Source organism: Camelus bactrianus, chromosome 12, assembly GCF_048773025.1.
Source record: "Camelus bactrianus isolate YW-2024 breed Bactrian camel chromosome 12, ASM4877302v1, whole genome shotgun sequence".
NCBI classification, from domain to species: Eukaryota; Metazoa; Chordata; class Mammalia; order Artiodactyla; family Camelidae; genus Camelus; species Camelus bactrianus.
The window spans coordinates 40,691,282-40,719,272 of record NC_133550.1 but is presented as its reverse complement, the minus strand read 5'-3'; the positions used below and the strand labels follow the sequence as shown (position 1 = coordinate 40,719,272).

The 27,991-nt window shown below is 37.4% G+C and overlaps 1 protein-coding gene across 6 annotated transcripts in view; it reads right to left on the bottom strand.

Annotated features, from left to right (window-relative positions):
* EEA1 (early endosome antigen 1) overlaps positions 1 to 27,991 on the bottom strand; it is a 454,815-nt gene that overhangs the window by 263,021 nt on the left and 163,803 nt on the right. For all 6 annotated transcript variants that reach the window (XM_074375294.1, XM_074375296.1, XM_074375300.1 and 3 more), the window contains one exon: positions 20,158 to 20,263. In XM_074375294.1, coding sequence (XP_074231395.1) covers positions 20,158 to 20,190 — 33 coding nt within the window. In that variant the 5' untranslated portion in view covers positions 20,191 to 20,263. The remainder of the gene's footprint in view (positions 1 to 20,157; positions 20,264 to 27,991) is intronic.

Here is a 27,991-nt window from a genome sequence, read left to right as displayed (position 1 = left end):
TGCATGGACCAGTCCTGCAGGGACCTCCTCTCCCGTGTCACTCTCAGCCTCACAGTGTCCTCAAATTGTCCTTCTCTCCTTTCACCTCCCATGACTCTCTCCTTCCTCTCCCTTTGGGAGTTGGACTATTTCTTTACAGTTCTTATCAAAGTGATGTAATAAATTATTCCTATACAAAAGTTGCTCTTGGTAATCTCTGGTTCCTCTCTGGAGTTTCTGCACATTAAAAAGTAATGGTTTGAAGAAACAATGTCTTCCTTATGACAAACAAGGACTAACCGGGGAATTTGAAACAGGGAGAAATATATTGTCTGAGCTGAGCAGACTCTGTCCCTTTTCACCAGGGAGACAGGTTGCTTCTTCTACCTCTTCACTTATTGTTGGTGAGCTGAGTGTGTGGAGGTTAAAAGAATAAATTCTGGAGCTGAACTACCTGGGTTCAAATCCCAGCTTTTCAAGTTATAATCTTAGGAAAATTATTTGATCTTTGTTCCTTAATTTCCTCCTATGAAAAGGGGAATGGTAGAAATAGCTAAGTATATCTCACAGGGTGGTTTGGGGATGACAATAAATTAGTAAGTATGATATTTTTATAATACTGCCATGCATTGTAAGTACTCTGTAAATATATTAACTTTGACTTTTCACGAGGCCAACTCTATCCTTTCTGCATTGCAGATTCTCATGTGAGTCATTGTACCATGAGAGGACACGTAATTCACGGATGTTGTTTCATTATCTGCAAAGCAGGAAGTAGTGATTGAATGAGGATGTGGGGGCAGAGGACCAGTCAGGTGACCAGATCTGTTCTATGTTCTCTGCTGGCTTTTGGACCTTGGAGAATTCACTGAACCTCTCTGCAGCCCAGAAATTGGACTTGATCTGCATTTCTCAAACTCAGGTTATTCAAACAACACTTGCAGATTCATTACCATATTGCTGAATCACATCCCTATACCTGGTGACTTACTTGATATTTTCCTTTAGACAATCTTTAAATCAACTTATTTTCATACAGAGCCTCACAGTAAGAGGGAATATCCATATACTCAAGGGTTAGATATTGTAATTAAAGATCTTCTAATGCATATTAAAGTGAATACCTAATGAAATTTCAAAATATTTGTATAACACCCAAATCATCTTCCATGCCACCAATGAAGTGTAACTCTGGATTAAAAGTTCCCTATGGATCCAGTCAATTCTAAGCTCTTGGTTCCTCTATATAATTTTCACGGGGTTATTTAAGTTTGGATGTGTTTCTTTATCTCATTTGCCTCATTGTGGGCACACACTATGGCTCATACTTCTTTAGGCACCTAGCACATAGAAGAGTGCTTGGTAAATACTTAAAGTTATAATTACATGCATACATACATACAAATATACCTGTGACCTATGAACTGCCAGGCCGATACCAAAAATGTTCATTTCTTTTTTTATGCGTCAGTATCACTGTGTTCCCTGGGTGTATGTTCACGAAATGAAGTGAAGCATGTGGAATTCCAGGCTGTGGGCAGGCGCTCAGGAGACGTTAGCTTCCCTGATTGCCTTCCCTCTTCCTGTGCCCTTTGTTAGTGTAACTGTTTGTCCATGTGAAAATGAGCCCACTTCCTCAGGAGTTCATAGCCCTGGTTATTGCCGGGTCAGAACCATTGTTGTCCTCAGTACCAGCCCGAAAAGAGTCTGTTCCAAGGTCTAGAAATGTCTGACCTAGGGAAGAAATTGTGTTTCTAAATGCTGTTATTGGAGCAGTCTCAAGAAATGGGTGATGTACTGAAATCTCAAAAGTGAAAATTTAATGTGTGCCCACAATGTCATGGCACAGTCCTGGGTGCATAGCTTGAGCAGTTTCTCAATCAGCCAGCATTTGTTAAACATCTGTGTCAATAACCTTGGGAGATACGAATCTGAATAAGACTATCGAGCTGTAAAGAGACCAGTAGATTTTGAGTGATTTGAAAGCAAGGAATGTATCTTATTCATCTTTGCATCCCTTAGGGCTTAGCAAAGCATACTTATGCAGTAGCTATGCATTAAATATTTGTTCCATAAATGAACAAATGAATGAGTGAAAACACCAGTCTAGCACTAAAAGAGCTCACAGTCTGAGAAGAAAGAAGGCATAGGCAAATGAAGCGTTAATTAACAGTAAACCTAACCTTACAAGATATGATGCAGGCTGTGAAAGGTTAAATGAAGGGTATACTGTCATATATCCTCTCCCAAAACACGGTGTGTTGATTCAGCAGCAGGTCTCAGGAGAAAATGTGTGTTAGCTGCCACTCTTCTGTACTTATTTTTCTGCCTGCCCATGAAGCCGACTTCAGAGGGAGGTTGCTAGGTTGCTGTCATGTGACTGGTTTCTAAAGGCCACTGAGTTTATCAGCTCCTGCAAGGGAGCAGGGTATTATTTAAAGTAAATAAATCGATGAGTGTTTATCCTCTCAAGCATTCTTCAGTCATCCACAGGCAAAAGAGAAGTAGCAATGATGACTCTTTAAGAGCTATGGGATTAGAATATTTGAGAAATTAGAAGGCTTTAATCAATGATTCTGCAGGCTGTAAGTCAGGGTGACCCTTCAACATGAAAGGGCCTTTACTATGACTTCCTGGGGAGAAGCTCTGGGCTTTCTATACAGCTCTCCAGGATTCCAAACTGTCAGCATAAAACCAGCAGCCCCAAATCAATGAGTTTTTTTTTTTTTTATTATTCATTAGTTACTGAAATACTCTTCCCAAATATACACTTAACTGAAAGATGCCTTCTTCTGTAGGTTTTTAAACCATTTAGTCCATGAATCAGACCATATATTTCAGCCTATTTCATTGGGCACTGATACCAGCACCAGCAAAACCCTAATTAACTGGGAAGAATTACATTTCCTTTAGCATTCTTTTTAAAAAATGATTTATGTATCTCGCCAATAAAAATTTCAAACAGTGCAAAACATTAGGAGTGGAAAGTAAACTTCTGTTAACCTCTGGAACCCAGTCTCACCATCTTTCCCAAAGAGGCAGCTACTATTCTATTTCTTAGGTATCCTTTCAGAAATACTCTATGTATATACAAGCATAGTGCCCCTCCCTTTCTTACATATAATCCTCTGTTCCTTAGTGAGACTTAACAAGATATTGTGGAGTTTATTGCAAATCCACACAGTGAGATTTACCTCTTTCGTTTCAACAGCTGCACTATATTCCACTGTATGGATGTCCCAAAATTTACCCAGCCCCTAACTCATAAACAAGTAGGCGGTTTTCAATCTTTTGCTCCCACAAACATATTTCTGCATACGTGTCTGGAATTGCAGAGTCAAAGGATGTGTGAATTTTAATTCTGACAGACATCATCAAATGGTGACACTCAAGTTTTGATGAGAACTGCCGAAAGTAAAGTATTTGTTCACGCCAGAAACAAAAGTGAAGACTGTATTTTATTTTAAACTTTAATATCTCAAGCAAGAAGCATATTTATTTATGAAACTTGTCTGCCAATGTCTTGTCCACCTAAACACACACACACACACAGACATTATTATGAATCCATTCAAAATACACTTTGACAACAACTCACTAAAGGAGGAACTTGCCAGAAGTTTCTTACCACCACATTGCGTGAGTGTTGCAATGAGGTTAGCTCACGAATACCACACGTTCTCCACTGTGCCCTTGCTGTGTTTACTATCCTTTGTGGCCCTGGTCATTTGCAACACTGCTTTATTTTTCTTTTGTAACCAAAGGTCAGTTTATGACCCTGCCCCCTCCCTTCCTCCTCTAAAATACCAGGCACATCATTTCTTCTCACCATTGTTTCCTCACAAAAGTAATCAGTCTTAAAATGTCAGTTTAGGCAAATTACGGATGCATACGTGAAAAGAGCCCTATCAGAATGGGACTTTGATTTATTTAATTTTCTATTACCTGTGGGAGTGAGTTTCATGAATAAGAATCTTGTACCCTGTTCAGCTGCTATGCCCCTTCCTGTTCTCTTGTATTTAAAAAAAAAAAAAGTGGTGACGAGACCCAGAACATTCTTTCCAGTTTCTCTAGTGTTTACCCAACACGTGCTCTGTGCTATAATCCCCATTTGGGGCTCCTTTCCTATTTGCTCTTGTAACATGAGAGACATGTGGAGGTTTTGTGTTTGTTTTGTCACCAACTGTAACCACTTTCTTTTCTCTGCCTCTGACCACAGATACATAACCTTCTGACCACTGAAAATCTACATCTAACCAGGTTGAACTGAATTAAGTTATTTTGGCTCCACTGGTGACAACCAATTACATAAATGTTCTGCTTACATTTAGAGTGGGTTGTAAATTTAAGGAAATGGCTTTTGCCCTACTTCAAATATTTTGGACTCCAAGGATCCAAGAAATAATTACTGTAATATGAGTAACTAAATGAAGTAAGCTTCATTTCTGCATATAGCTCAGGATCACTCTTAAAGAGTCAGAGACTGTGGATGAAAAAAAAATTCGATTTAGACTCTGCAAGGAAACAATTCCAATATTCCCATGCTGTGAGCTGCTTCAGTTTCTTAGTCCAGATAGCCTGGCTCGTTCAGGTAGCAATGGAAAAAACAGATCTTCTATTTAAAATGAAAGTAAGAAGCCACTGCACTATGTTGACCCTTTGTTGGTAAACTTCAAACCCACATGAGTCCTGCCTGTGAAGGAGTTTGGAAGTTGGTGCTGCTGTTCTCGATCCTGCTATATAGGGTCAACAGAAGGCAGGACCCTGGGACTCAGGAAAGGGATTGAGGATAGACAACAGGTGGGAGCCACAAAACTATTCCAGACCAGGCTACAGAAACCTTGAAAAGAAAGCTCCAAATGCAACCAACTGGCTGAATCCTTCAGCACGATGGAAAGGTCTCAAAACCAATAGACAATTCCCCATTTTTAGGCATTTATACCAAAGACACATCTTTGGCAGTGGACTTCTTTATTTTCTATCTCCTTTTATTTCAAGCATGTATTAGTCATGTTTTATGTGCTAGGCTTTTGCCTAGGTGCTGTACAAAGAGTAAAAAGTCATCAACTCCGCCCCATAGCGGGCACTCATTAAACATTGGTAAATCAATGAATCAATAAAGGCATGAATGAAGGAATAAAGTTTATAATCAAGTAAGGGGAGAAGACACAGATAAGCAGGTGGTATGTACAGAATACAGTGGTGTGAGTGGCCAGTTCTACCCAGGGTAGTAGAGAAATGCCTTAGGCTTGGGGTGACAATTAAACAGGTAATGGCCAGATAAATGGAGGAGGAAGAGGCCTTTAACACAGGGAGTGAAAGAGCATAGCGTGAGCTAAGATCTAAAGCAGAGACCAGCAAACTAGAGCCCATGGACCAAACCTAGCCTACTGCCTGTTTTTGTAAATAAAGTTTTATTTGGACACAGCCATGCCCATTCATTTACATTTTGTCTGTGGCTGCTTTCATGCTATAATAGCAGTACCGAATGGTTGCAACAGAGACCACAAGATCCACAAAACCTAATATATTTACTGTATGTTCAAGGGCCTGCAGGATTGTCCCAACTACTGGATCTTGGTGGTCCTAAAAGAGGCTCAGTGAAAGATGAGACAGAAAGGGGAGAAGGGACCAAATACTGAAGGTTCTTCTAGGCCATAATAAGAAATTTGGTACTGGTGGGGAGAGGGGAGTGGGGAGGGCAAGGTGGGGGTGGCAGATTAAGAGGAATAAACTACTATGTATAAGATAAATAAGCCACAAGGATATATTGTACAGCACAGGGAATATAGCCAATGTTTTATCACTTTAAATGGAGTATAATCTATAAAAGTTTTGAGTCACTATGTTGTACACATGAAATTACTATAATATTGTAAATCAACTATACCTCAATTTAAAAAAAAAGAAATTTGGTCTTGACTCTTTAAGAAGCAGGTAACAAAAGCAGTTTTGCATTTAGAAATGTTTCTCAGGCATCAGAATAGGTAAGAGAGGTGTAAAACTGCAGTAGAAGGGCAGCTCTCCAAACCTTACATCTCTGATAAATTCTTTGATTCAACAAACATCAGAGAGCTTAATGTTTGTCATTATGCACCTTGTTGTATGCTCAGGAAAGAGAACTTGGCACACAGAGACAATTGATGTCTATTGAAGAAAGGAATTGAGGAAGTGCTGAAGACAATATATTAATAGCCTCATTATTAAAAGGTTTCCTGAATAGGTTGCCTCTGCTATCAAAGCACTAGCTCCCGCTGGTCTCCAGTTTCCACACTAGTAGACACTGAAATCCAGGCATGAGGAGGTTAATACCAAAACACAAACCAGAGAGAAATTCCTTCCCTTCATCTCCAGTGCCAACATCACTGAATACCAGCCACTGGCTGAACCTGTGTTTATTCCGTGCTCAGTGGCTTAATGACAGGGGATGGGACAAAAAGCAGCTCTACTAATAACTGTCATAAAAATAATAATATCACTTGGCTCCATGTGGCATCTTTCACTGGAAAATCTTGAATCATATTTTTTTCTCTTGGGTAACAATTATTGTCATTTTATTTCCACTAAAGGAAAAATCAAACCCCAGAGAGAAGTTGTGACTTGCCCAAGATCACTGAGCTAACCAGAAAGGCAGTTCATAAAGGCTGAGAAGGGTTTGGGGAGATGTGAAATCCAGTTTCCTCCCCAGCCTAGAATGGGCCAGGTTCATGACTCAGGGAGGGGGACAGCATTACTCAACCTCAGTGTCTCTTAAAAATTAGTCATGACAGAGGAGACTCAGGTACAAGGGTCTGTGTCAGGTACATGTTTTAATGTCACACATTGTTCCTGCCCATCAGATTTCAAATTTATCACCAAACTCCATCACAGATAAAGAAGGGCCTCTTAGAAGATAAGTAGGACCTGGCTTGGGGGTGTCTATGCTTTCTGACCTTTCCTCTAGCTGCCTCCACCTATGAAGTCAAGGCTTCTCCATTCCTTTTTCTCATCAGAAGGCTACGCTTAGGGTAGCCACAAGTTCTAGTTGGTCTGTGATGATCCTGGTATATGCCTTTTGTCCCAGTGTAATTACTGATAAATCTCCCTTTTACTCTAAAAATGCTTCAGGTTGGATCAAAATTAATTGTATGGTTACTCTTAGCTCTGACAAATTAGGAGGTTTTTCTGCTTAATCCAAAGGCTCCCTCTAATCGTGACTGTTCTATCTCAGCCACTTCAGTTTCCTAGACCCAGGAACTTGAACTCATGATAGACCCAAACTCCCGTCAGTTAAGGGGTCTCCTCTGATAGGTAATCTAATCTCCATACAAACAAGAGTTTGCTACCCAGCCCATAAAACAGTTAATTACTAATTGTTAGAAATCACTTCCTCACTTTGTGCCACAATCTGCCTTTTCATATTGTTCATGTGTTAATCTTCACACTATTTTCAAGAAGCTGACAAGTCAATCTTCCTTCCTGTTCCATAAGAGAGCCCCTTAAAGTCCTCTGTTCTCCAGCCCAAATACCCTCAAGAACAAGGAACAAATTTTAGCAGAGCTTTTAGGAATGTGGTTTCAGATTCAAATATAACTGAATTTGGGCCTGGGCTCTGTCACTCTCTAGCTAAGTGACTTAACTTCTCTAATTTCACTTTTTGTGTGTTTATAAATTTTGAACAAATATTAACTACATAAGCCAGGCACTGATGGTTACCTAGCTAATACCCATTCCTCTTTTCTTCCTTCCTAGCCAAGGAGCTCACTGATACACTCTTAGATTGCCAGACTCCCTTGCAGCTAGGCATGGGCAAGCAACACAGTTCCGGACAATGAGGTGCAACTGGAGGTGCCAGCTGAGGTTTCAGAGAAAGCTTGTTAGGAGGGCATATTCAGCTTATAGGCACCATTTTAGTTTTTTGCCACTTAGCATTTACCCTTCTTCCTTCTTTCTGTCTAAAAATCAGTTGTGATGCATGAAGTAAAACAGCCATGTTGCAAACATGAGGAAGAAAGCTCCCAGAGAAGGATCCTGGGCTCATGGAGCCCCCACACTCCCCCTAACGTATACTGCTAGACTTCATATCCCATGAGGAAAACAAATCCCTCATTCGGTTAAACCATTGAAACTGATCTGTTACTTACAGTCAAACCAATCCTAAATAATACATACAGGTATACCTCATTTTTATTGGGCTTCACATTATTGTACTTATATATTGCATTTTTTGCAAATTGAAGATTTGCAAAAGATTTTTTTACCCTGCAACAAGCAAGTCTATCAGTGTCATCAGTCCATCAGTGTCCAACAGTATTTGCTCACTTCGTGTCTCTGTGTTACATCTTTGGTGATTCTCACAATATTTCAAACTTTTTTATTATTATTAAATTTGTTATATTGATCTTGGATGTTACTACTGTGACAAGCTGAAGGCTCAGATGATGGTTAGCATTTTTAACAACAACATATTTTTAAATTAAAGTATGTACTTTTTTTTAGGCATAATGCTGTTGCACACTCAATAGACTACAGTATAGAATAAACATAATTTTTCAATGCACTGGGAAACCCCAAAATTCATGTGACTCAGTTTATTGCAATATTTGCTTTAATGTGGTGATCTGGAACCAAATCTGAAATATCTCTGAGCTATGCCTGAACCTCAGTGGGTTGTTGTGACCATAAAATGAACTTACGACATTTCCCAGCACATAGCAAATCCACAACGAATGGTTTGTGATTCTTACTATAATGATTATTATCGTTATTAGTCTTTGCCTTGGGCCTTAGGGACAGGGTCAAGAACATGTGGCTCTGGCTGTCCTGCTGACCTCCAAACAGCACAGTACAAAACACATATAATCTCTCAAGCACAAAGAAAAGTTAGTTGCAGATGTCAGGACAAGAGACATCTCTGCTAACGGCTAATGAAGCCCATTCTTCAAAGCACCTGTCAGATCCTAAAAGCACAGAGAAATGAAGTTCCACCTGGGAGCAAACACTTGTTTCCTTCCTTTGCGGAGAATCCATCCATGGAGTATAGCATGTCTCCTCCAAGTGTGGGCTTCTCTGAATGACAAACAAAGCACAACACTTTAAGAATGACGTTATTTCATAGGAACACTGTTTCCGCTGAGAAATCAAAGCCATAGGAACACTGTTTCTGCCAAGAAATCAAAGTCACATCTAAAACCAGCTGACCACAGGGGCACATGTTCAGACGCAACACTGGGAAGTGTAATTAGCTCTCTATAACCTAACTAAACTGCTGGCCAAGATCAGACACGGATGGGACTGGCCAAGCATTCTTACTTGGAATTCACCAGCCATAGATCTATCCTACTCCCAACCACCCCAATCCGAGTCCGTAGATACAGAGAATAGTGCAGAGAATAAGAAAGCAAACAAAATAATCACCGGTGGGTCTTAGAGTCAAACAGACCTAGGGTTCAAATCCCAGGGGGTTGCTTACAAGCTGGGCAGTTTTCCCTCTCTGAGCTATAGTTTTCACATCTGTAAAATGGAGATAAGGTGTTATTCTACAGGTTTGCAGGAAAGTGAAGGAGACAGTGTGTGGAACAGTGCCTGGTTATCATTAGTTTCCCTTCCTTCCTTTTCAGAAGGAAGCTTTATCCTCTCCCAAGCCCAAGGGGTGGACCCAGCTCAGGTCACTGCAACTGAGTGCAGCTCACTGCCTTCTGCCCTGAGTGTCATCACCCATGTTTTGGGCCATACGTGAGGAGCCAAGGCCTTCCCTGAAGCTGAGGTCATAAAGCAGAAAAAGACAAAGCAGATTTGGTTAGCAGTGAGCAAAACCATCTCTTTGTGGCCAGCTGGCCACCTGGGTAGGAGAGTCCCCAGGAAACCTAGCAGGAGAGGGCTGGCCCATGTGGCCCTCCCAAAGACCACAGTCATAAAAGACACCTGTGCAAAGAGCTAAGGAGTAGGGAGCTGCTTCACCTAGTCTCTCCATCCTCTGGACACAGCCTCAAGCAGGATGGAATATGACAGTCACAAGATCCACACCTCAAGCCATGAAGCATACTCTTCTTGCTGCATCACCTGGCAGGTGTCCTTGGCAGCTGGTTCCACAGCTACAGTGGTGCACGTATTGTTTTGCTCACCTCTGTGTCATGGAGCTACGCATAATATTCTCCCTAATTTTCCTTTAACCATTGGCTAATCCAGGAATATGTGTCAAGTAGGATTGTGGATGATAGCGAGACTGGCTAGATACTTGCACCAACATTTCTCTGTAACTCCATAAGCTAGCAACATAAAACTATGCAGAAACTGGAAATTCAGGCTCACCACAAAATGTGTTTTGTCACAGAGGATAAAAACAGATAAACTAGTAACAGCAAACAGTGAGCATTAACTGTATGCCAGGCTCTGCTCTGAGCACTTCACTTTCATTATTATCCCCATTTTTAAAATGAGGAAACTGAGGCTTATTCACTATCTTCTAGATATTTATCTCTTGTAAATTTTAGGTATTACAAATCTTTTCTCATTCTGTCACTTTTTAAACTTTGCTTATTGTGGCTGTTCTCCAATAGAAATTCTTAATTTTTTAAGTAGTCAAATCTATTAAATTTTCAATGTATAGCTTGAATTTTGAGGATTTTCCTTAACACCTCCAGTATCTTCTTCTAGTAACTTTATAATTTTACTTTCACACTGAATTTCTCCTTTGTATATGCGTGAGTTGGTAAACCAATCTAGTTTTCTTCATATAATGAGCTGTTTCCTCACTACCAACTAGTGGCAATTTATCCTTTCCCCACTGATTTATGGTACCGTGTTTATCCCCATAGACTCCTATGTAGACCTGGGTCTGTCTCTGCACCACACTGGTTTTATCTGGGAGGGTGAACCCCTCCTTTTTGCTCTTCCTTTTCAAAACTGAGTTAGGTATCATGAAACTCTATTCCTTTATGTACACTTAAAATGAGTATATTGAGGTTCTCAAAAAAACCTTCCCATAATTTTGACCTTTAACTTATAAGTCATTTTAAGAGAAATTTTTAGGAATTTATAGGAATTTCTATAAAATTTATAGGAATTTTAAGGGAAACAATACATATGTATTTATATGTCAAAGACATTGTATATCTTTCCATCTTTTCAGCTCTTCTTTTAAAATGTGTAATTGAGTTTTAAAATGTTCTCAGAAAAGTCTTTGCTAGATTATTTCCTACATACTTAATAGTTTGAGAATGGTATCTTATTTTCTACTGTATTTTCCAGATGATTTTGCTAAAGTTGATAAACACTAATAACTTTAAGAAACTGGTCAGATGTTCACCATCCTGGCTGAAGTCCTTTCTTTTAGTTTGTTGATTAAATCTGCTCATCAAAACCTTTATATCTCCTTTTCCTTTTTTTCTTCTCTTCGTGTATTGGCCAGAAACTCCAATGCATAAAACAAGTAACACTTAACTGTTACTAAACAGTAACAGTGAAAGCAAAACAAGCCTAAAGTTTCTTTTAAAGTCGCACTGTATGGTTCTTCACAGTTTTCAAACAGTGCCTATACCTATCACACTGTGAATTTTACAAGCATCTTAAGGAGGTAGGGAGAGTAAGTATTGGCCCATTTTATGGATAAGACTCAGTATAGGTGGGTTTTGGGGGATCACATAACTAGAAAAAAACAAAGTTCATATTCAGATCTTTTAAACTTCAAGTTCTTTCACTATAGCAGGCTAACTTACATCAAGTCAAAATATGTAAAATCATATGATTTAATTCAGTAATATGCAAAGTAAATTTTTATTTAAGTCTCATACCATCCTGCAAAAGATGACATGATATAATCCTATCATTTTTAATGAAAGCTGTATCAGCTGATGTTAAAGATTTTAAATTTTTTAAAGGTTTAAGAACCATACATTTGTATCAATTGAGGTTGTAATTCTATTAAGATTTGGGGTCTATATGTAATAGGAAAGAATAAATCTGACTCCCTATTACATCTGTTCCTTTGGCTCTAACCTTGTGCTCTATTTCCTATGCTTAGTCATGTTGATTCTGCACCTTTTGTAAAAGAATGTTGCCTGTAGCCTGAAATATACAGAATAGCCTATTCTTTTTTTTTTAAACATTTTTAATTGATTTATAATCATTTTACAATGTTGTGTCAAATTCCAGTGTAGAGCACAATTTTTCAGTTATACGTGAACATGTATATATTCATTGTCACATTTTTTTTGTCTGTGAGCTACCATAATATCTTGTATATATTTCCCTGTGCTATACAGTATAATCTTGTTTATCTATTCTACAATTTTGAAATCCCAGTCTATCCCTTCCCACCCTCTGCCCCCTTGGCAACCACAAGTTTATATTCTATGTCTGTGAGTCTATTTTTTTTTTTCATTTATGCTTTGTTTGGTTTTTTTTTAGATTCCATAAATGAACGATCTCATATGGTATTTTTCTTTCTCTTTCTGGCTTACTTCACTTAGAATGACAATCTCCAGGTCCATCTGTGTTGCTGCAAATGGCATTATGTTGCTGGTTTTAATGGCTGAGTAGTATTCCATTGTATAAATATACCACATCTTCTTTATCCAGTCATCTGTTGATGGACATTTAGGCTGTTTCCATGTCTTCGCTACTGTAAATAATGCTGCTATGAACACTGGGGTGCAGGTGTCATCCTGAAGTAGGGTTCCTTCTGGATATATGCCGAGGAGCGGGATTCTTGGGTCATATGGTAAGTCTATTCCTAGTCTTTTGAGGAATCTCCATACTGTTTTCCACAGTGGCTGCACCAAACTGCATTCCCACCAGCAGTATAGGAGGGTTCCCTTTTCTCCACAGCCTCTCCAGCATTTGTCATTTGTGGATTTTTGAATGATGGCCAAATATTCTGACTGGTGTGAGGTGATACCTCATCGTAGTTTTGATTTGCATTTCTCTGATAATTAGTGACACTGAGCATTTTTTCATGTGCCTATTGATCATTTGTATGTCTTCCTTGGATAATTGCTTGTTTAGGTCTTCTGCCCATTTTTGGATTGGGTTGTTTACTTTTTTCTTATTGAGTCGTATGAGCTGCTGAGAATAGCCTATTCTTAAAGCTCTGACCTTTAAGGGTATAACACTTTCCCATTCATATAAAGATAAAAAGTTGTAGAATAGAAAATACTACTTGTCTTGTTGGAGGTTTATAGGGGCACCATGACCTGACCTACATGAACAGCTGCAAGAACAAAAGATTCCTACACCAAGAAGCCTGCAACAAACAACCACACTCCTTCCCCTTCTTATATAAAAGAAGCCTGAATTCTGACTTGGAGAAAATGGTTCTCCAAGACATTAGTCTGCCATCTTCTCAGTCTGCCGGCTTTCTGAATAAACTTGTTATTCCTGTCCCAACACCTCGTCTCCACATTTATTGGCCTGTTCTGTGGATAGCAGAACGAGTTTGGACTCTGTAACATATACAATGGCAAAACACTCAGTCAGTTTGTTCAGTTTAAGTAAACAAGTCAATTCTGTGGGGCAGAGGGAAATTGGGAGAGAAATATTAACCAAATTGATATTTCTAATATTGCAGTGCAGCTACAACTTTCATTTGGTTGGACTCATTTAAACATTTAAAAGTGCTATAAGAATAACAGTGCTAGTTCCACTTTTCAGGAAGAAAAACTATGTAAGTCAATTTCTTAGTTGCGCAAAAACAGCCCGTTGGGAAATGACAGACCTGTGAACAGAACTCACGAATTAAGCCTGAGTTTGGTCTATCAGTTCTCTGTAATCAAGTCCCAGTGATTCACACGTGGAAATCAATGCCACTTAAACGGAATGATACCTCAACATGGAATGACATCTCGACAGACACACAAGCAGATGGATTCCCACAGCCCCTTTAAAAGACTAAGCATCAGGAAGCAATTAGGACCGCATTTGTTTCTGACAATTAGGGTATTCTTCCTATTACTTGCATTTCCACTTAAGGAATTTGTGAGAGACACTCTCTAAATGCTACTGTTACTTGGTATATACACATTGCGCTGACTTTTGAAGGGATGCCAGAAGAAAAGAGCAAGAAAGCGCCCATAAAGATGAAAGTGTGCTCGAATAGGAAGCGTCAAAGTACCTCAGAAGAGGAAACCAGAAGACTGTAGCCTTTCATAGACGTAGCTTTGCAAACTGAGTAATAAAGTACAATAATGTAACCAAGAGGCAGGCTTACATAACTGAACAAAATGAGGGAAAAGAAATGTTCCAAATCCATTATATTTATTAGAACCACAGATTTCCCTTCAAACAATACATGATTTATAACAAAACTTACTGTGAGCTAGCTAAAAAAAAAATCTTGTTTTCATGGGACATGAGTATTGTCAGAAAGACAGTAGATTCTATTTTAAATCTCCAAGATTGTAAAATTGAGCTTTTACAAATGAAGGGGACATTTCGAGCTCCTGAACAGGATTATCATGGAGTCAGTGATTTCTATTTAATTTCTTCTTATCAGCAAAAGGAAAATAAGGAACCGCCTCAACTGAAACGAATACAGTTTTCCTTGGCAGAATACAGCATTACAGCTAATAACACAATGGCTGGTTGTGTTGAATGAATTTTATTTTAGGGGGGGAAAAAAACGCCCATGCTTGTTAAAGACATGAACTGTACAAGTTTATATTTGGCCAACTCGTGTCCCCACACCTGTTCATTCAGGCATTAGCACTTGTAAAGCAAATGAATGTATCTGCACAGCAATGGGGTAAAAATAAACTGAACTATTCTTGTAACATTATCAAAATGATGTGACCAAACAGAATATCATGTTTCGTGGGATAAAGTGGTCAAATTAGATGTTTCCTCACGTTTTATGACTAGTTTGTCTTATTCACTGTGTATAAAATAGCTGACCTCCATTCCAGGAGGATGAGTAGCAACCAAATTTAAAGCTATTTGCTCAGGGGCTCAAATACTGGTTTCATCACCTCTGAGGCACAGCTTCTGAATGTGCTACTGTCACACAGAAACACAGCACTGGGCCATAACAGAGGAACATTTAATTCAATCAGCACTATGTTAGTCCTGTGGGATGACCATGGTATTTCAGTGTTAGTCAACTTTCGGAAATAAAGTTCAGGTGGAAGTTGGATAAGTCACTATCTTTTGGAGTGAGTTTATTCCATATATACATATATAATCTCTAGAGTAAGATGTTCCTGAGGACAACGAGGTAGAAGAGTATCTCTCCCCATCTCATTATACTGTAGCCACACTGGCAACAGGTTCCTTGAAAAATCCAGAGGTGATTGTTTGAATCACTGTTCATAACTTTTTCCTGTATTAAATCATTCACCCACATCCTGTTGATGTGACTTTGAAGTACTACCGACTGTTGGTAAAATGTTTCCCTATCGCATTGATTTGGGGTGTGGCCATACGGCTTGCTTTAGCCAGTGAAATGTTGCTGAACATGACACAAGACCTTAAATGGGCTTGTGTGTTTGCATTTGGTTTGCAGCTGATCCGCAGACCCATGTGAGAGAAATAAATGTTTACAGTCTTAAGCCACAGTGCGGATGGTTGGTTTTGCCAGATTATTGTAGCAAAATATCATCTCAGTGCAAGAGCACATACCAATCCCTCTACCTGGAATATTCTTCCATGCCTCCTCTTCCCCAAGTTAATGCCTACTCATATCTCCATTTCAATGTTTAGTACATAGGACAGATGTTGCAAACCAGATTAACTCCCCTCTCATATCCTGTGTTCCCCCTTTTGTAAGACTCATCACACTTACAGATATTTGCTCTATGTCATCCAACTAGAACGTAAGCTTTTTTGAGGGATGGGACCACAGTGTCTTGTTCATTAGTGTATTCCCAGCACATGGCACATAATGGCTAGCACAAAGTGGATTCAGTAAGTATTTGTTACGTAATTTTTTTAAAACTATGTGGTTCTGCTACATACAGTTAATTAAGAAACAATTTTTTGGAGTTTAGTTTTTAGCAACTATAAAATGAATACAATAATACCTTTCTCCTATGGTAAATAAATTAACCAATAAATTTAACATTCCAAGTATCTGACATATAGGCACATAGAAAGCACTTGGTAACCTATGGCTTTTATTTTGATAAGAAAGATAAATACGTCTACCCTCTATCTTATATGGTGATTTGTTTTAAAGTGATATTTTGGCAGAAGAGAAAAAAATTACATTGTATTGCTATTTATTATTGTTTAATTTAGATACTTCAAAATATCACACTTATTTACCTTGAATGTAAGTCCATTTTAGAAGCAATTTAAGGCAGAATTCAGTTAAGAAGAAACAAGTTTGCGATTGATACTTTATTACAAACATCTGTCAGTTAGTGACTCTACCCTTTTAAAGAAGAATGAAATTTATCCTTCCTATTCAAAAAAAGTTTTCCATCCTTGAGTTGGCATTTATTTTCTTCAAAATGTTATTCATTCCCACAAGCAGCTTTTGCATCAATAGAATTTTAATTTAAATCAGTTTTTTTCTTTTGCTAAAAGCAACGTATGTCCATTATAGAAAGTTAGAAAATGCAGATAGGTATAAAGAAGGAAAATCTATTTCTGTAATCCCACCACCTAGAGTTAGCCACTGTATACCCTTCCAGATATGTTTTATTAAAATACTTGTTTTTTTAAATAATGATGGGATTGTGTTGCACATTACCAACTTGGGGTTGCTTTTTCACTTAATTATCATACTGTCATTTTACGACAATAAATATTTATCTACAACATCTTTTTATAAATATTCATTGTGTGGAAGTACCATCATTTACCCTGAATACCCCCCTATTGTTAGAAATTAAATATATTTCACTTTTTTTTCTTTTTTGGCCATTATCAGCAATATTTTTTGTGAATGAGTAAAGAGATAAAGTGAGTCACTCAACACCTTTAGGAAACAGCTACCATTCACTGGTATCTTGTAGTTAAGAGTACAATTAGATCATTATCCTACCACAGTCTTACTCTCTCTTTACATACTCTTATTATGAGTCTAGGACTGACACTGGAAGATGGTGAAAGGGGAGGGGGAGCTGTGCAAGACTGGGATAAGAGAATTTAAAGAAGAACTTTCACTTCTGCTCTCAAGAATGAAGGTTCAAACCAGAACCTATAAATCAAAACATGATCAAAAAATATCATAACAAAAAGCCAGCCCATGTTTTGATGTGGAAATAAGGTAAACAAAATGAAAGCCACTATCTGCAGCTACAATGTTCATATTTGTTTGAAAAACATTTTTTTCCCCAACCTGGTTGGCTGCTATGACCAGTACTGTCATTCTTGTTTTACAGCATATGAGGCATGGAAAGGCTGACCAAAATGTCCAAGGTCCCATGAGTTAGTGGCACAGCCAGGGTCTGAGCCCACGTGTCCTGGCCCATGGACAAGTGCTTTTTTCATGTTCACATAGTTCTCTGTAATACTGGGAATTATTAAGAATAGGGAACAGGACACAGTGTGGCTGGGAGATTAGCAGAAACATAATTCTCCTGAGAGACAGCACGGAGACACCTGTTAGCTACTTAGCATGGTTCTAACATCCTCTGTGAGAGGATAATAAATCCCCTCTGTCCGCCTCTCTCTGGGGAGATGAGCATTACTGCTTAATTAGAGATTTGTTCCTTAAAGAGCTTTGAAATTCTCAAAGGAAAGGTGCTGCTGAAGTGTGAAAATATTTTCTTTGCTTCTGCTGTGCAAATGAGGAAAAGGAGATTTGTCTCAGGTTAAGGAATTACTGGATGATATATACATTCGTTATCTAATAACGTTAGGACTGTACTCTGGAGCTCCTTGAATGGAGGGATTGTGAGTCCCCGTTGCACTGAACACACACCTTACAATACAGTAAAAATCTTACACAACACAATCAGAGTTGCTAATTATCAGCTAATCAGAAATGTTGGGAGGCAAGGGGAAGGATACATTTATGTTGTAAACATGATATTTTAACTTAAATAAGTGTAAATGTACTCAATCCAGTAGAAAGTCAGGGCACTTTCCCTCACTATGAATTTACTGGAAAGGTTCCACAGCTACATTTTTTTTACCCAGACAACACCCATAAAATCTCATTTTTTACTTCCATTTTTTCTTTCTTTATAGTGGGTAAGAACCTAAAGACACTCATGAGCAAGATACTTTAGATGTTATTATTTTTCCCAATCTTTGCTCATTAACTCATTTGAAATTATTGAGTCTTCCCAAAGCATTCCATTTAAATTTCATCGTAGTATTTCTCTCCCTCTCTCTCACTCTCTCTCCAGACTCATGTTTCATTAGTTAATGTCATATTAAGTAAATTGCATAATTTTAATAACAAGTAAAGCTGGCACAAATATGTTAGGGAACAGATAATTCTGACTCTCAGAAAGTGTGAAATTCAGCTCTTGGGGGCAGAGATGGGCAGGTGTGGGCACTCATTTAGTGTGCTCTGAGCACCAGCTGAGTCCTTACAGAGGGTATAGAGAAACCTGGTTCCTCCTACAAGTCACTTAAGTGGAAACTGGCTGGAAGAGAGCCCACATAATTTTCCCTAGCTAATTGTTACTATTATCAATGCCTTCATGGACAATGCCTGATATCAGTTCCAGGAGGAAGTTTAAATTATATCTATCCTATTTATATTCGAAGTTTTAAAATCCCATCCTCCCTTTCCCAACAAACCCCCAGAGTATGTCAATTTACCTATTCAGGTAACAAGTTTGGGTTCACATTATTCCATTCCTAGGTCCCTAAAAGACCCAGTTTCTCAGCCACGTAGCCTCTTGAAATAGGAAGGGGTGGATAAACAAAAGAAATCCAACTTTTCTTCCAAGCACTTGCAGACTTTGGAAGCTATCTTATTATTTCTTATTTTCTCTTTCCCATAATTAAAAGGTACATTCTGTAAGAGATGGGACCTCATCTGTCTCATCCATCTTTGTATTCTTGGCACACCTAAGCTAGTACCTGGCACAGATAAGCTATACAATAAATGTTCAGTGAATGATGGTTTCATCTGGCTGCCCTGAGTATAGACAGCATCTACGTCTTCTACACTGATTTGCTCTCACTTAATTACTAACTTTTTTCTTTTTAAAAATAAAATTCTACACTATTAGAAGTCTTCAAATTACTTGGCAAAAATGCAGCCTGCAGAAGGCTAGATTCTAACATTGTGTATTTCATGTCAGAAAATTACTTTTGCTCCAGAAAATAAAAAGGGTATATTACAATGACTAGAGCTGCATAATGGCTACACTCACTGAGTACACCAAGGGATTTAATACAGTCATTCAGACCCAGCCTCAACAAACTGTCTTGCACATTTATATACCTGAGAGCAACCAGCCACTCATAAGGTAACATTGTTCCCAAGTCCAGCACACTTCATGTCACCTCTCATTACACCTACAGTCCAAGGCTGTTGTTATCAGAAATTCCAATATAGGTCACAACAGAACTGCCAAAAAATGAAGATACAAGGGAAAATGGGTTTCCTATCTGTGCTTTAAAACTTTGTTTTGTTTTACTCAAGTGTAAGTTTTGTTTTACTTAAGTGTATGTTTTGTTTTGGTATGCTTAGATTTATAATTGAAAAGGGAAGACATGATGAAAGAAATTTTTGTTAAAATAGATTAATGAAAAAAGCCAATTACAAATGGAAAGAACAACTCATTTTAAGGCACAGGAGGAAGCAATAGAAAGTCTCCTCAGATAAAAGAAAAAGTAAAGGAAGGAAGGAAGGCAAGAAAGAAGAAAAGGAAGAAAAGAAGGAAGGAAGGAAGGATTATTATCATTATGTCAATTAAAAAGATATGCAAGACTTCATGCTGGCCCCCGTAGGGTAGACATGAGCACAATCTCCCTTCAAGCGCCACCTTTCGCACAATTTCCCAAGCTTCAACTATAGAATTTGCTTCAAATCTTCCCTCATCTTTACATTCAGCCATTAAAACCATTAAAAATCACCCTTAAAATGTCTTGCAAGTTCAGCCCTTCTCCATCCCATTGATCCTAGTTCAGGACCTGTTTCAGGTCCTCATAGCAATGGGTTGTTACAGCAGGTCCAAATGGTACACTGGTCAAGAGTATGTCTCCGTGCTACTCCATCTCCATGCTGCCACCAGACTTCCCTGTCACCCAGACCCCTTGGCATACCATTTCAGCTTTCACATCAGCTCAACTCACCTTTGAAGTCTCATGTCTCATCAGTTCTTTCATGATACACCCTCTTATGTTTCAGGCACAATCAGGAAATAGTGGGCTTTGTGAGTCTGAAGATGAGTGGAGCCATCTGGAAAAACCAAAATTTATAAAAATGGTATTTATTTATTCTGAACTGTTTCTACATTGAATACTGTGATGTAACACCCAGATTCCCCTACCCCCACCCCTTCAAGACCACAATGCCATTCCTCTAGCTGCTGGGAACACTAGTTCATAGCTAAATCCCTCTCCAAAGGTGCTGCCTCACCCAAGCTTATGTCCCCTCCCCACCGGCAGCTCACATTCAATGACTGGTTGAAGCAGGACATAAAAGCCCAGACCTCCTGCCTTGATGGGGAATAACTCTAAAGGCTTAGCCCAGCTCCAGAGTTTCCCATGGGATAGGCTGAGTTCTCTGTTATAACTATATCATAGTTCAATTTCTCTCTCTACCCAACCCTACTCCCCTTACTTCCAGGGAGCACTTCCTGATAAACCTCCTGCTTTGGAAATCTCACTTTCAGAGTTCATTTCCAGAAAATCCAACCAAAAGCAATTTGCCTTTTAAAATTTTTTTGGAAATATTACTACTTCATAAATAGGAACTTCAATTTAAATTAATGTCCATGCTTGACCATTAAACATTTTTAAGGTTCTGTTTTTATTTAGAATGTTTAATTGCAAAGAAAGGATATATATCTTTTTTTTTTTTAAAAAATCTATTTATTTCTATCCATCTCCACCATCAGATTTTGCTTAAAATACTGGAACCAGAACACTGAAATCTGGCTCTGTCATTGCCCAGCTACGTAATGGAAATAGGTTACACAGATCCTCTTTATTGCATTTTTCTGATCTGTAAGTTGGGGATAATATTAATAGTATGTTACTCAATGGATTGTTGTGAAAATTAAATGAGTTATTGTATAGAAAGCATTAAGAATGGTGCACATTATAAAGATACATGCACCCCAGTGTTCATAACAGCACTATATAAAATAGCCAAGACATGGAAATAACCTAAATGTCCATTGACAGATGACTGGATAAAGAAACTGTGGTATATTTATACAATGGAATACTACTCAGACATAAAAAAGAATAAAATAATGCCATTTGCAGCAACATGGATGGACCTGAGATTGTCATTCTAAGTGAAGTAAGCCAGAAAGAGAAAGAAAAATACTATATGATATCACTCATATGTGGAATATTAAAAAAAAAAGACACTAATGAACTCATCTACAAAACAGAAACAGACTAACAGACATACTAAACAATCTTATGGTTACTAGGGTGTAAGTGGGTAGGAAGGGATAAGTTAAGAGTTAGAGATTTGCAGATATTAACTACTATATATAAAGACAGATAAGAAAACAAATTTCTTCTATATAGCACAGGGAACTATATTCAATATCTTGTAGTAACCTATAGTGAAAAAGACTACAAAAATGAATATATGTATATACATGTGTGACTGAAACATTATGCTGTACACTAGAAATTGACACATTGTAACTGACTATATTCAATTAAAAGGGAAAAAAATAAAATAAATAAATAAATAAATAAAAAGAATGGTGCCAGCCAAAAATGAGTGCTTAAATTCATTATGGTAACATTTGCTGCTATAACAAATAGAGCTAAAATTATCCTCAAATTATGGCTCAAACATAGTAGATTTTTCTTCCTAACTTACATAACATTCCTAGGTGTTCCTGGTCAGTTGAGGCAACTATTCTGTACATGACTGTACAAGGACCTATATCAGTGGCTTCCCAGTTATCTCCAGTAAATGGCTTCTCCATCCCCCTTAGCCAGAAAAAGGAAAGAACAGAGAGGAGTGTGTATAGGAAATTCCCATGAGTCAGGCCTGGAATTGAAGATCAATTATTTCTTCTCACATTCTATTGGTTAGAACATAATCACATGGCCACATCTAATTGCAAAGGAACCTGGGAAATGTAGTCTAGGAAATGGATTTCAGTGACCATCTGTGCAGAAAACTTTGTTAAATAAATAATAATTATTATTGCTCTCATTATTACCAATTTTCTAGCTTGGCTCTCATCTCCACTCTCCTGGAATGTCACAGTAGCCTCTTCACTGGTATCCCTGCCTCCAGACTGTTCCATCAACTCAAACCCTTTCTCCACACCAAACTCAGAATTATTATCTAAAATCCAAGTCTGATCATGTTACTCATAATCCCTCAACTGCCAGCTTAATACCCTTCTGTGATTTCCCACTGTCTCAGGATCCAGTCAAAGCCCCTTCAGCTCCTCCACAATCCAGTCACTCCACATCCCTTTGGTATCACCTCCAGTCACTCCTCACCTTGCAAATGGCATTTGTGACTGGACACTGTGGATATTCCAGTGAATAAGGCAGAAAAGACCCTGCCCTGTAGAGTCTACATTTTAGTGAGGTAACCAAGAAACAAGAAAATAAATAAAAATACAATATAAAGTAGTTAAAGAGGATGGTGAAGAAAAATAAACAGTAAGGAAATTGAGAGTGGTGAGCTAAATAAATAGATTTTAAAAATCTTAAATTTTACTGGCAAGGAATAGTCATTCCACAGAGAGATATGCTGTGGAGTTGATCTTCACCATAATTACACATACCCCTGTGATTGCATTTTACAAAAGTGTTCTTATGGTTGACCTGTATTTCTGTTCCTTTGAACTTATTTTATGATTACTATTGAGGGAGTAGTCTAAAGCACTAAAGATTTCCTAATATGCTGTTTGTGCATGATGTTGAGAGAATAATATCATTTATTATTGCCCCACTGGGGAATGAGAGTACAGAGGGCTCACTTCCCCACCCCTGCCCCCCACAACATAATTTGTAGAAAAATTAAATATAAAAACATTTAATGAAATCAGATGCTACTTAAGGATGTAAAACTGTTATTTTTTTTTTATTGCCAAACAATGTTATTGTTATCTTGGTAATGTTAAAAATATTTCCTTTTAATAATTTCTATCTTAAATTTGTTGAGGCTTGTTTTGTGTCCAAGTATGTGGCCTATCCTAGAGAATGTTTCATGTGCATTTAAAAAGAATGTATATTCTGGGTTTTTTGGATGTAATGTCCTGAAAATATCAATTAAATCTAACTGTTCTATTGTGTCATTTGTATCTCCATTGCCTTATTGATTTTCTGTGTGGAAGATCTGTCCAATGATGTTAGTGCAGTGTTAAAGTCTCCTATTATTATTGTATTCCAATCAATATCCCCCTTTATGTCTGTTAGTATTTGTTTTATGTACTTAGGTTCTCTTATACTGAGCACATATATGTTAATGAGTGTAATATCCTCTTTTTGTATTGTTCCTTTTATCATTATGTAGTATCCTTCTTTATCTTTCTTTATGGCCTTTGTTTTAAAGTCTATTTTGTCTGGTATGAGTATTGCTCAAGAAATTATTTCAAGCATCTTTTCTGACCACAATGGCTAGAAGACTAGAAATCAACCACAGAAAAACAAACGAGAAAAAAAAAATATTGCATGAACACTAAACAATATGCTACTAAAAAACCAATAGGTGAATAATGAAATCAAAGAGAAAATTTAAAAATACCTTGAAATAAATGACAATGAAAACACAACCACACAAAATCTATGGGATGCAACAAAAGCAATCCTAAGAGGGAAGTTTATAGCAATACAGGCCTTCCTCAAAAAAACAAGAACAATCTCAAATAAACAACCTAATGTATCATCAAAAAGAGTTAGAAAAAGAAGAAAACCAAGAGCTGGTTTTTGGAAAGAGTAAACAAAATTGACAAACCTCTGGCCAGGATCAGTAAGAAGAAAAGAGAGAGGACTCAAATAAACAAAACTTTAAAAAAAAATGAAAGAGGAAAAATTACAACCAATACAACAGTAATACAAAAAGCTGTAAGAGAATACTATAAACAATTATATGGTAACAGATTGGACAACCTAAAAGAAACGGACAAGTTTCTAGAAACACACAGCTCACCAAAACTGAATCAAGAAGAAATAGATAATTTGAACAGACTGATCACCAGAAGTCAAATAGAATCAGTAAAAAAAACAAAACAAAACAAAAAACCCTCCCTGCAAACAGAAGTCCAGGACCTGATGGCTTCACTGGGGTCAAACATACAAAGAAGAACTCATATAAATCCTTCTCAAACTCTTCCAAAAGATTGAAGAGGAGGGAACACTCCCAAACTCATTCTATGAAGTCACCATTACCCTGATACCAAAACCAGACAAAGACACGACAAAGAAAGAAAGAAAAGAAAGAAAGAAAGAAAAGAAAAGAAAAGAAAGAAAGAAAGAAAGAAAGAAAGAAAGAAAGAAAGAAAGAAAGAAAGAAAGAAAGAAAGAAAGAAGAAAGAAAGAAAGAAAGAAAGAAAGAAAGAAAGAAAGAAAGAAAGAAAGAAAGAAAGAGAGAGAGAGAGAAAGAGAGAAAGGAAGAGAGAAAGAGAGAAAGGAAGAGAGAAAGAAAGGAAGAAAATTATAGGCCAATATCTTTGGTGAAATAGACACAAAAATTCTCAACAAAATATTAGCAAACCAAATCCAACAATGCATAAAAAAGATCATACACTTCAATCAAGTTGGATTTATCCCAGGGTCACAAGGATGGTTCAACATACACAAATTAATCAACAAAAGAAAGAACAAAAACCACATGGTTATCTCAATAGATGCATATAAAAGCATTTGATTAAATTCAACATCCATTCATAGATAAAAACTCTTTCCAAAGTGAGTATAAAGGGAACATACCTCAATATAACAAAAGCTATTTATGACAAACCCACAGCCAACATAATACTTAATGGTGAAAAGTTGAAAGCCATCCCCCCAAAGTCTGAAACAAGACAAGGATGCCCACTATATCACCTCTTCTATTCAACATAGTATTGGAAGTCCTAGCCATAGCAGTCAGACAAGAAAATTAAATAAAAGGGATCCAAATTAGAAGACAAGAGGTAAAATTGTCCCTATATGTTGATAACATGCTACTATAAATAGAAAACTCTAAAGACTCCACACAAAAACTACTAGAGCTGATAAAAGAATCTGGCAAGGTAGAAGGATACAAGATTAACATACAGAAATCAGTTGCATTTCTTTATACTAACAATGAAACAGCAGAAAAGAAAAGTTTTTAAAAATCCTTTTTTAAATCACATTAAAAATTAGTTAGGAATAAACCTGACCAAGGAGCTGACAGACTTATATGCAGAGAACTATAAAACATTAATTAAGGAAATTAAAGATAGTTTAAAGAAATGGAAAAATTTCCCATAATCTTGCACTAGAGGAATTAATATTGTTAAAATGGCCATACTATGCAAAGAAATCTACGGATTTAATGTAATCCCTACCAAATTACCCACAACATTTTTCAGAGAACTAGAACAAATAATCCTAAAATGTACATGGAATCACAAAAGATGCAGAATTGCCAAAGCAATGCTGAAGAAAAGGACTGAAACTGGAGGCAGGACCCTCCCAGTCTTCAGGCAATACTACAGAGCTACAGTAATCAAAACAGCATGGTATTGGCACAAAAACAGACATATAGATCAATGGATCAGAACAGAGAGCCCAGAAGTAAACCCACATACCTGTGATCAATTGATCTTTGATAAAGGAGACAAGAATATACAATGGAGAAAAGACAATCTCTTTGATAAGTGGCATTGGGAAAGCTGGACAGCTGTATGTAAATCAATGAAGTTAGAATACTCCCTCACACCATACACAAAAATAAGCTCAAAATAGCTTAAGACTTAGACATAAGACAAGACACAAGAAACCTCCTGGAAGAAAACATAGGCAAAACATTCTCTGACATAAATCTTAAAGTTCTCCTAGGGCAGTCTACCCAGGCAACAGAAATAAAAGCAAAAATAAACAAATGGGACCTAATTAAACTTATAAGCTTTTGCATAACAAAGGAAACCATAAGCAAAACGAAAAGACAACCCACGAACTAGGAGAAAATATTTGCAAATGACATGACTGACAAGGGCTTAATTTCCAGAATATACAAATAGCTCATACAACTCAATAGCAAAAAAAAAAAAAAAAAAAAAAAAAAAAAACCCTATTAAAAAATGGGCAGGAGACTTGAAAAACATTTCTCCAATAAAGAGATACCAATGGCCAATAGGCACATGAAAAAATGCTCAATATTGCTAATTATCAGAGAAATGCAAATCAAAACTACAATGAAGTAACACCTCACACAGGTCAGAATGACCATCATTAAAAGTCCACAAACTGTAAAAGCTGGAGAGGATGTGGAGAAAAGGGAACCCTCCTACACTGTTGCTGGGAATGTAGTTTGGTGCAGCCATTATGGAAAACAGTATGGAGATTCCTTAAAAAACTAAAAATAGATTTACCATATGATCTAGCAATCCCATTGCTGGGCATATATCCAGGAAAAGATGAAAACTAATTTAAAAAGATGCATGCAATCTAATGTTCAAAGCAGCACTATTTAAAATAGCAAGACATGAAAGCAACCTAAGTGTCCATCAACAGATGAACTGATAAAGATGTGGTATTTATATACAATGGAATACTATTCAACCATAAAAAAGAATGAAATAATGCCATTTGAAGCAACGTGGATGGACCTAGAGATTATCATACCAAATGAAGTAAGTAGAAGACAAATATCATATGGTATCACTTATATGTGGAGTCTTAAAAAATGATACAAATGAACTTACTTACAAAGCAGAAATAGACTCATCAACATAGAAAGCAAACTTATGGTTACCAAAGGGGAAAGGAGAGGGGAGGGATAAATTAGGAATTTGGGATTAAAAGATACACACTACTATATACAAAACAGATAAACAACTAGGACCTACTGTATAGCACAGGGACTATATTTGATATCTTGTAATAACTTATGTTGCAAAAGAATCTGAAAAAGAATATATATACATATATGTGTATGTATAACTGAATCTCTTTGCTGTACACCTGAAACATTGGAAATCAACTGCAGTTTAGTAAGAAAAAAGAAATTCACATTGTTTTAAGCCACTGATTTTGTGGCAATTTGTTATAGCGGCAATAGGAAACTACTATACCTCCCCTAACTTACATAGAGGCTAAAAAATGGATAATGGGGCACTATTACCTTATTTTGTCACAATGTTTTCCTTTAAAAATGGAAATATATATTCCAAAGGAAATAGGTTAATTATGTTTTACTAGAGTTTTTTGGTTGCAAAACTGGAACCCCAACCCCAATTCTAGCTAATCTAAGGTTAACACAAGGAAAAGAGAGGTTTGCTTATAATATATTTAAATGGCTCACCCCATTAAGGAAGAAGTAAAGGATAAATTGTATATCCATAGGACCTGTAACCAGGGACATGTCCAGCATCAACCTTCCCTCATCCCCTCTCTCTCTCTCTCTTCCCTCCTCTTTTCTCTGTTTCAGTTCATTCTCTTCTGCTGAATCATACCTTATTCATATGTCGAGAATCAAGGCACTGGGGATCTCTGTGAGTTGTTCAGTCCAACTTAAAGACCTTCCCCTGATCATTCATTCACTTGCCATGTATTTACTGAACCTCTACCACGTGCCAGGCCTGTGAACAAGACAGGGAAGTTCCTGACCTCATTCCAGTAGCTGATACAGATAATAAACAAATACCTAGACAAGATCCTTAGAGATCATAACAGGTAGGATGAGCGAAAGGAGCAGAGAGATGAAAACACAGAGAAACTGTCTTCTAGACTGGTGGTCAAGGAAGGCTTTCCTGAGGACTTGACATCCGAGACCCTAAAGATA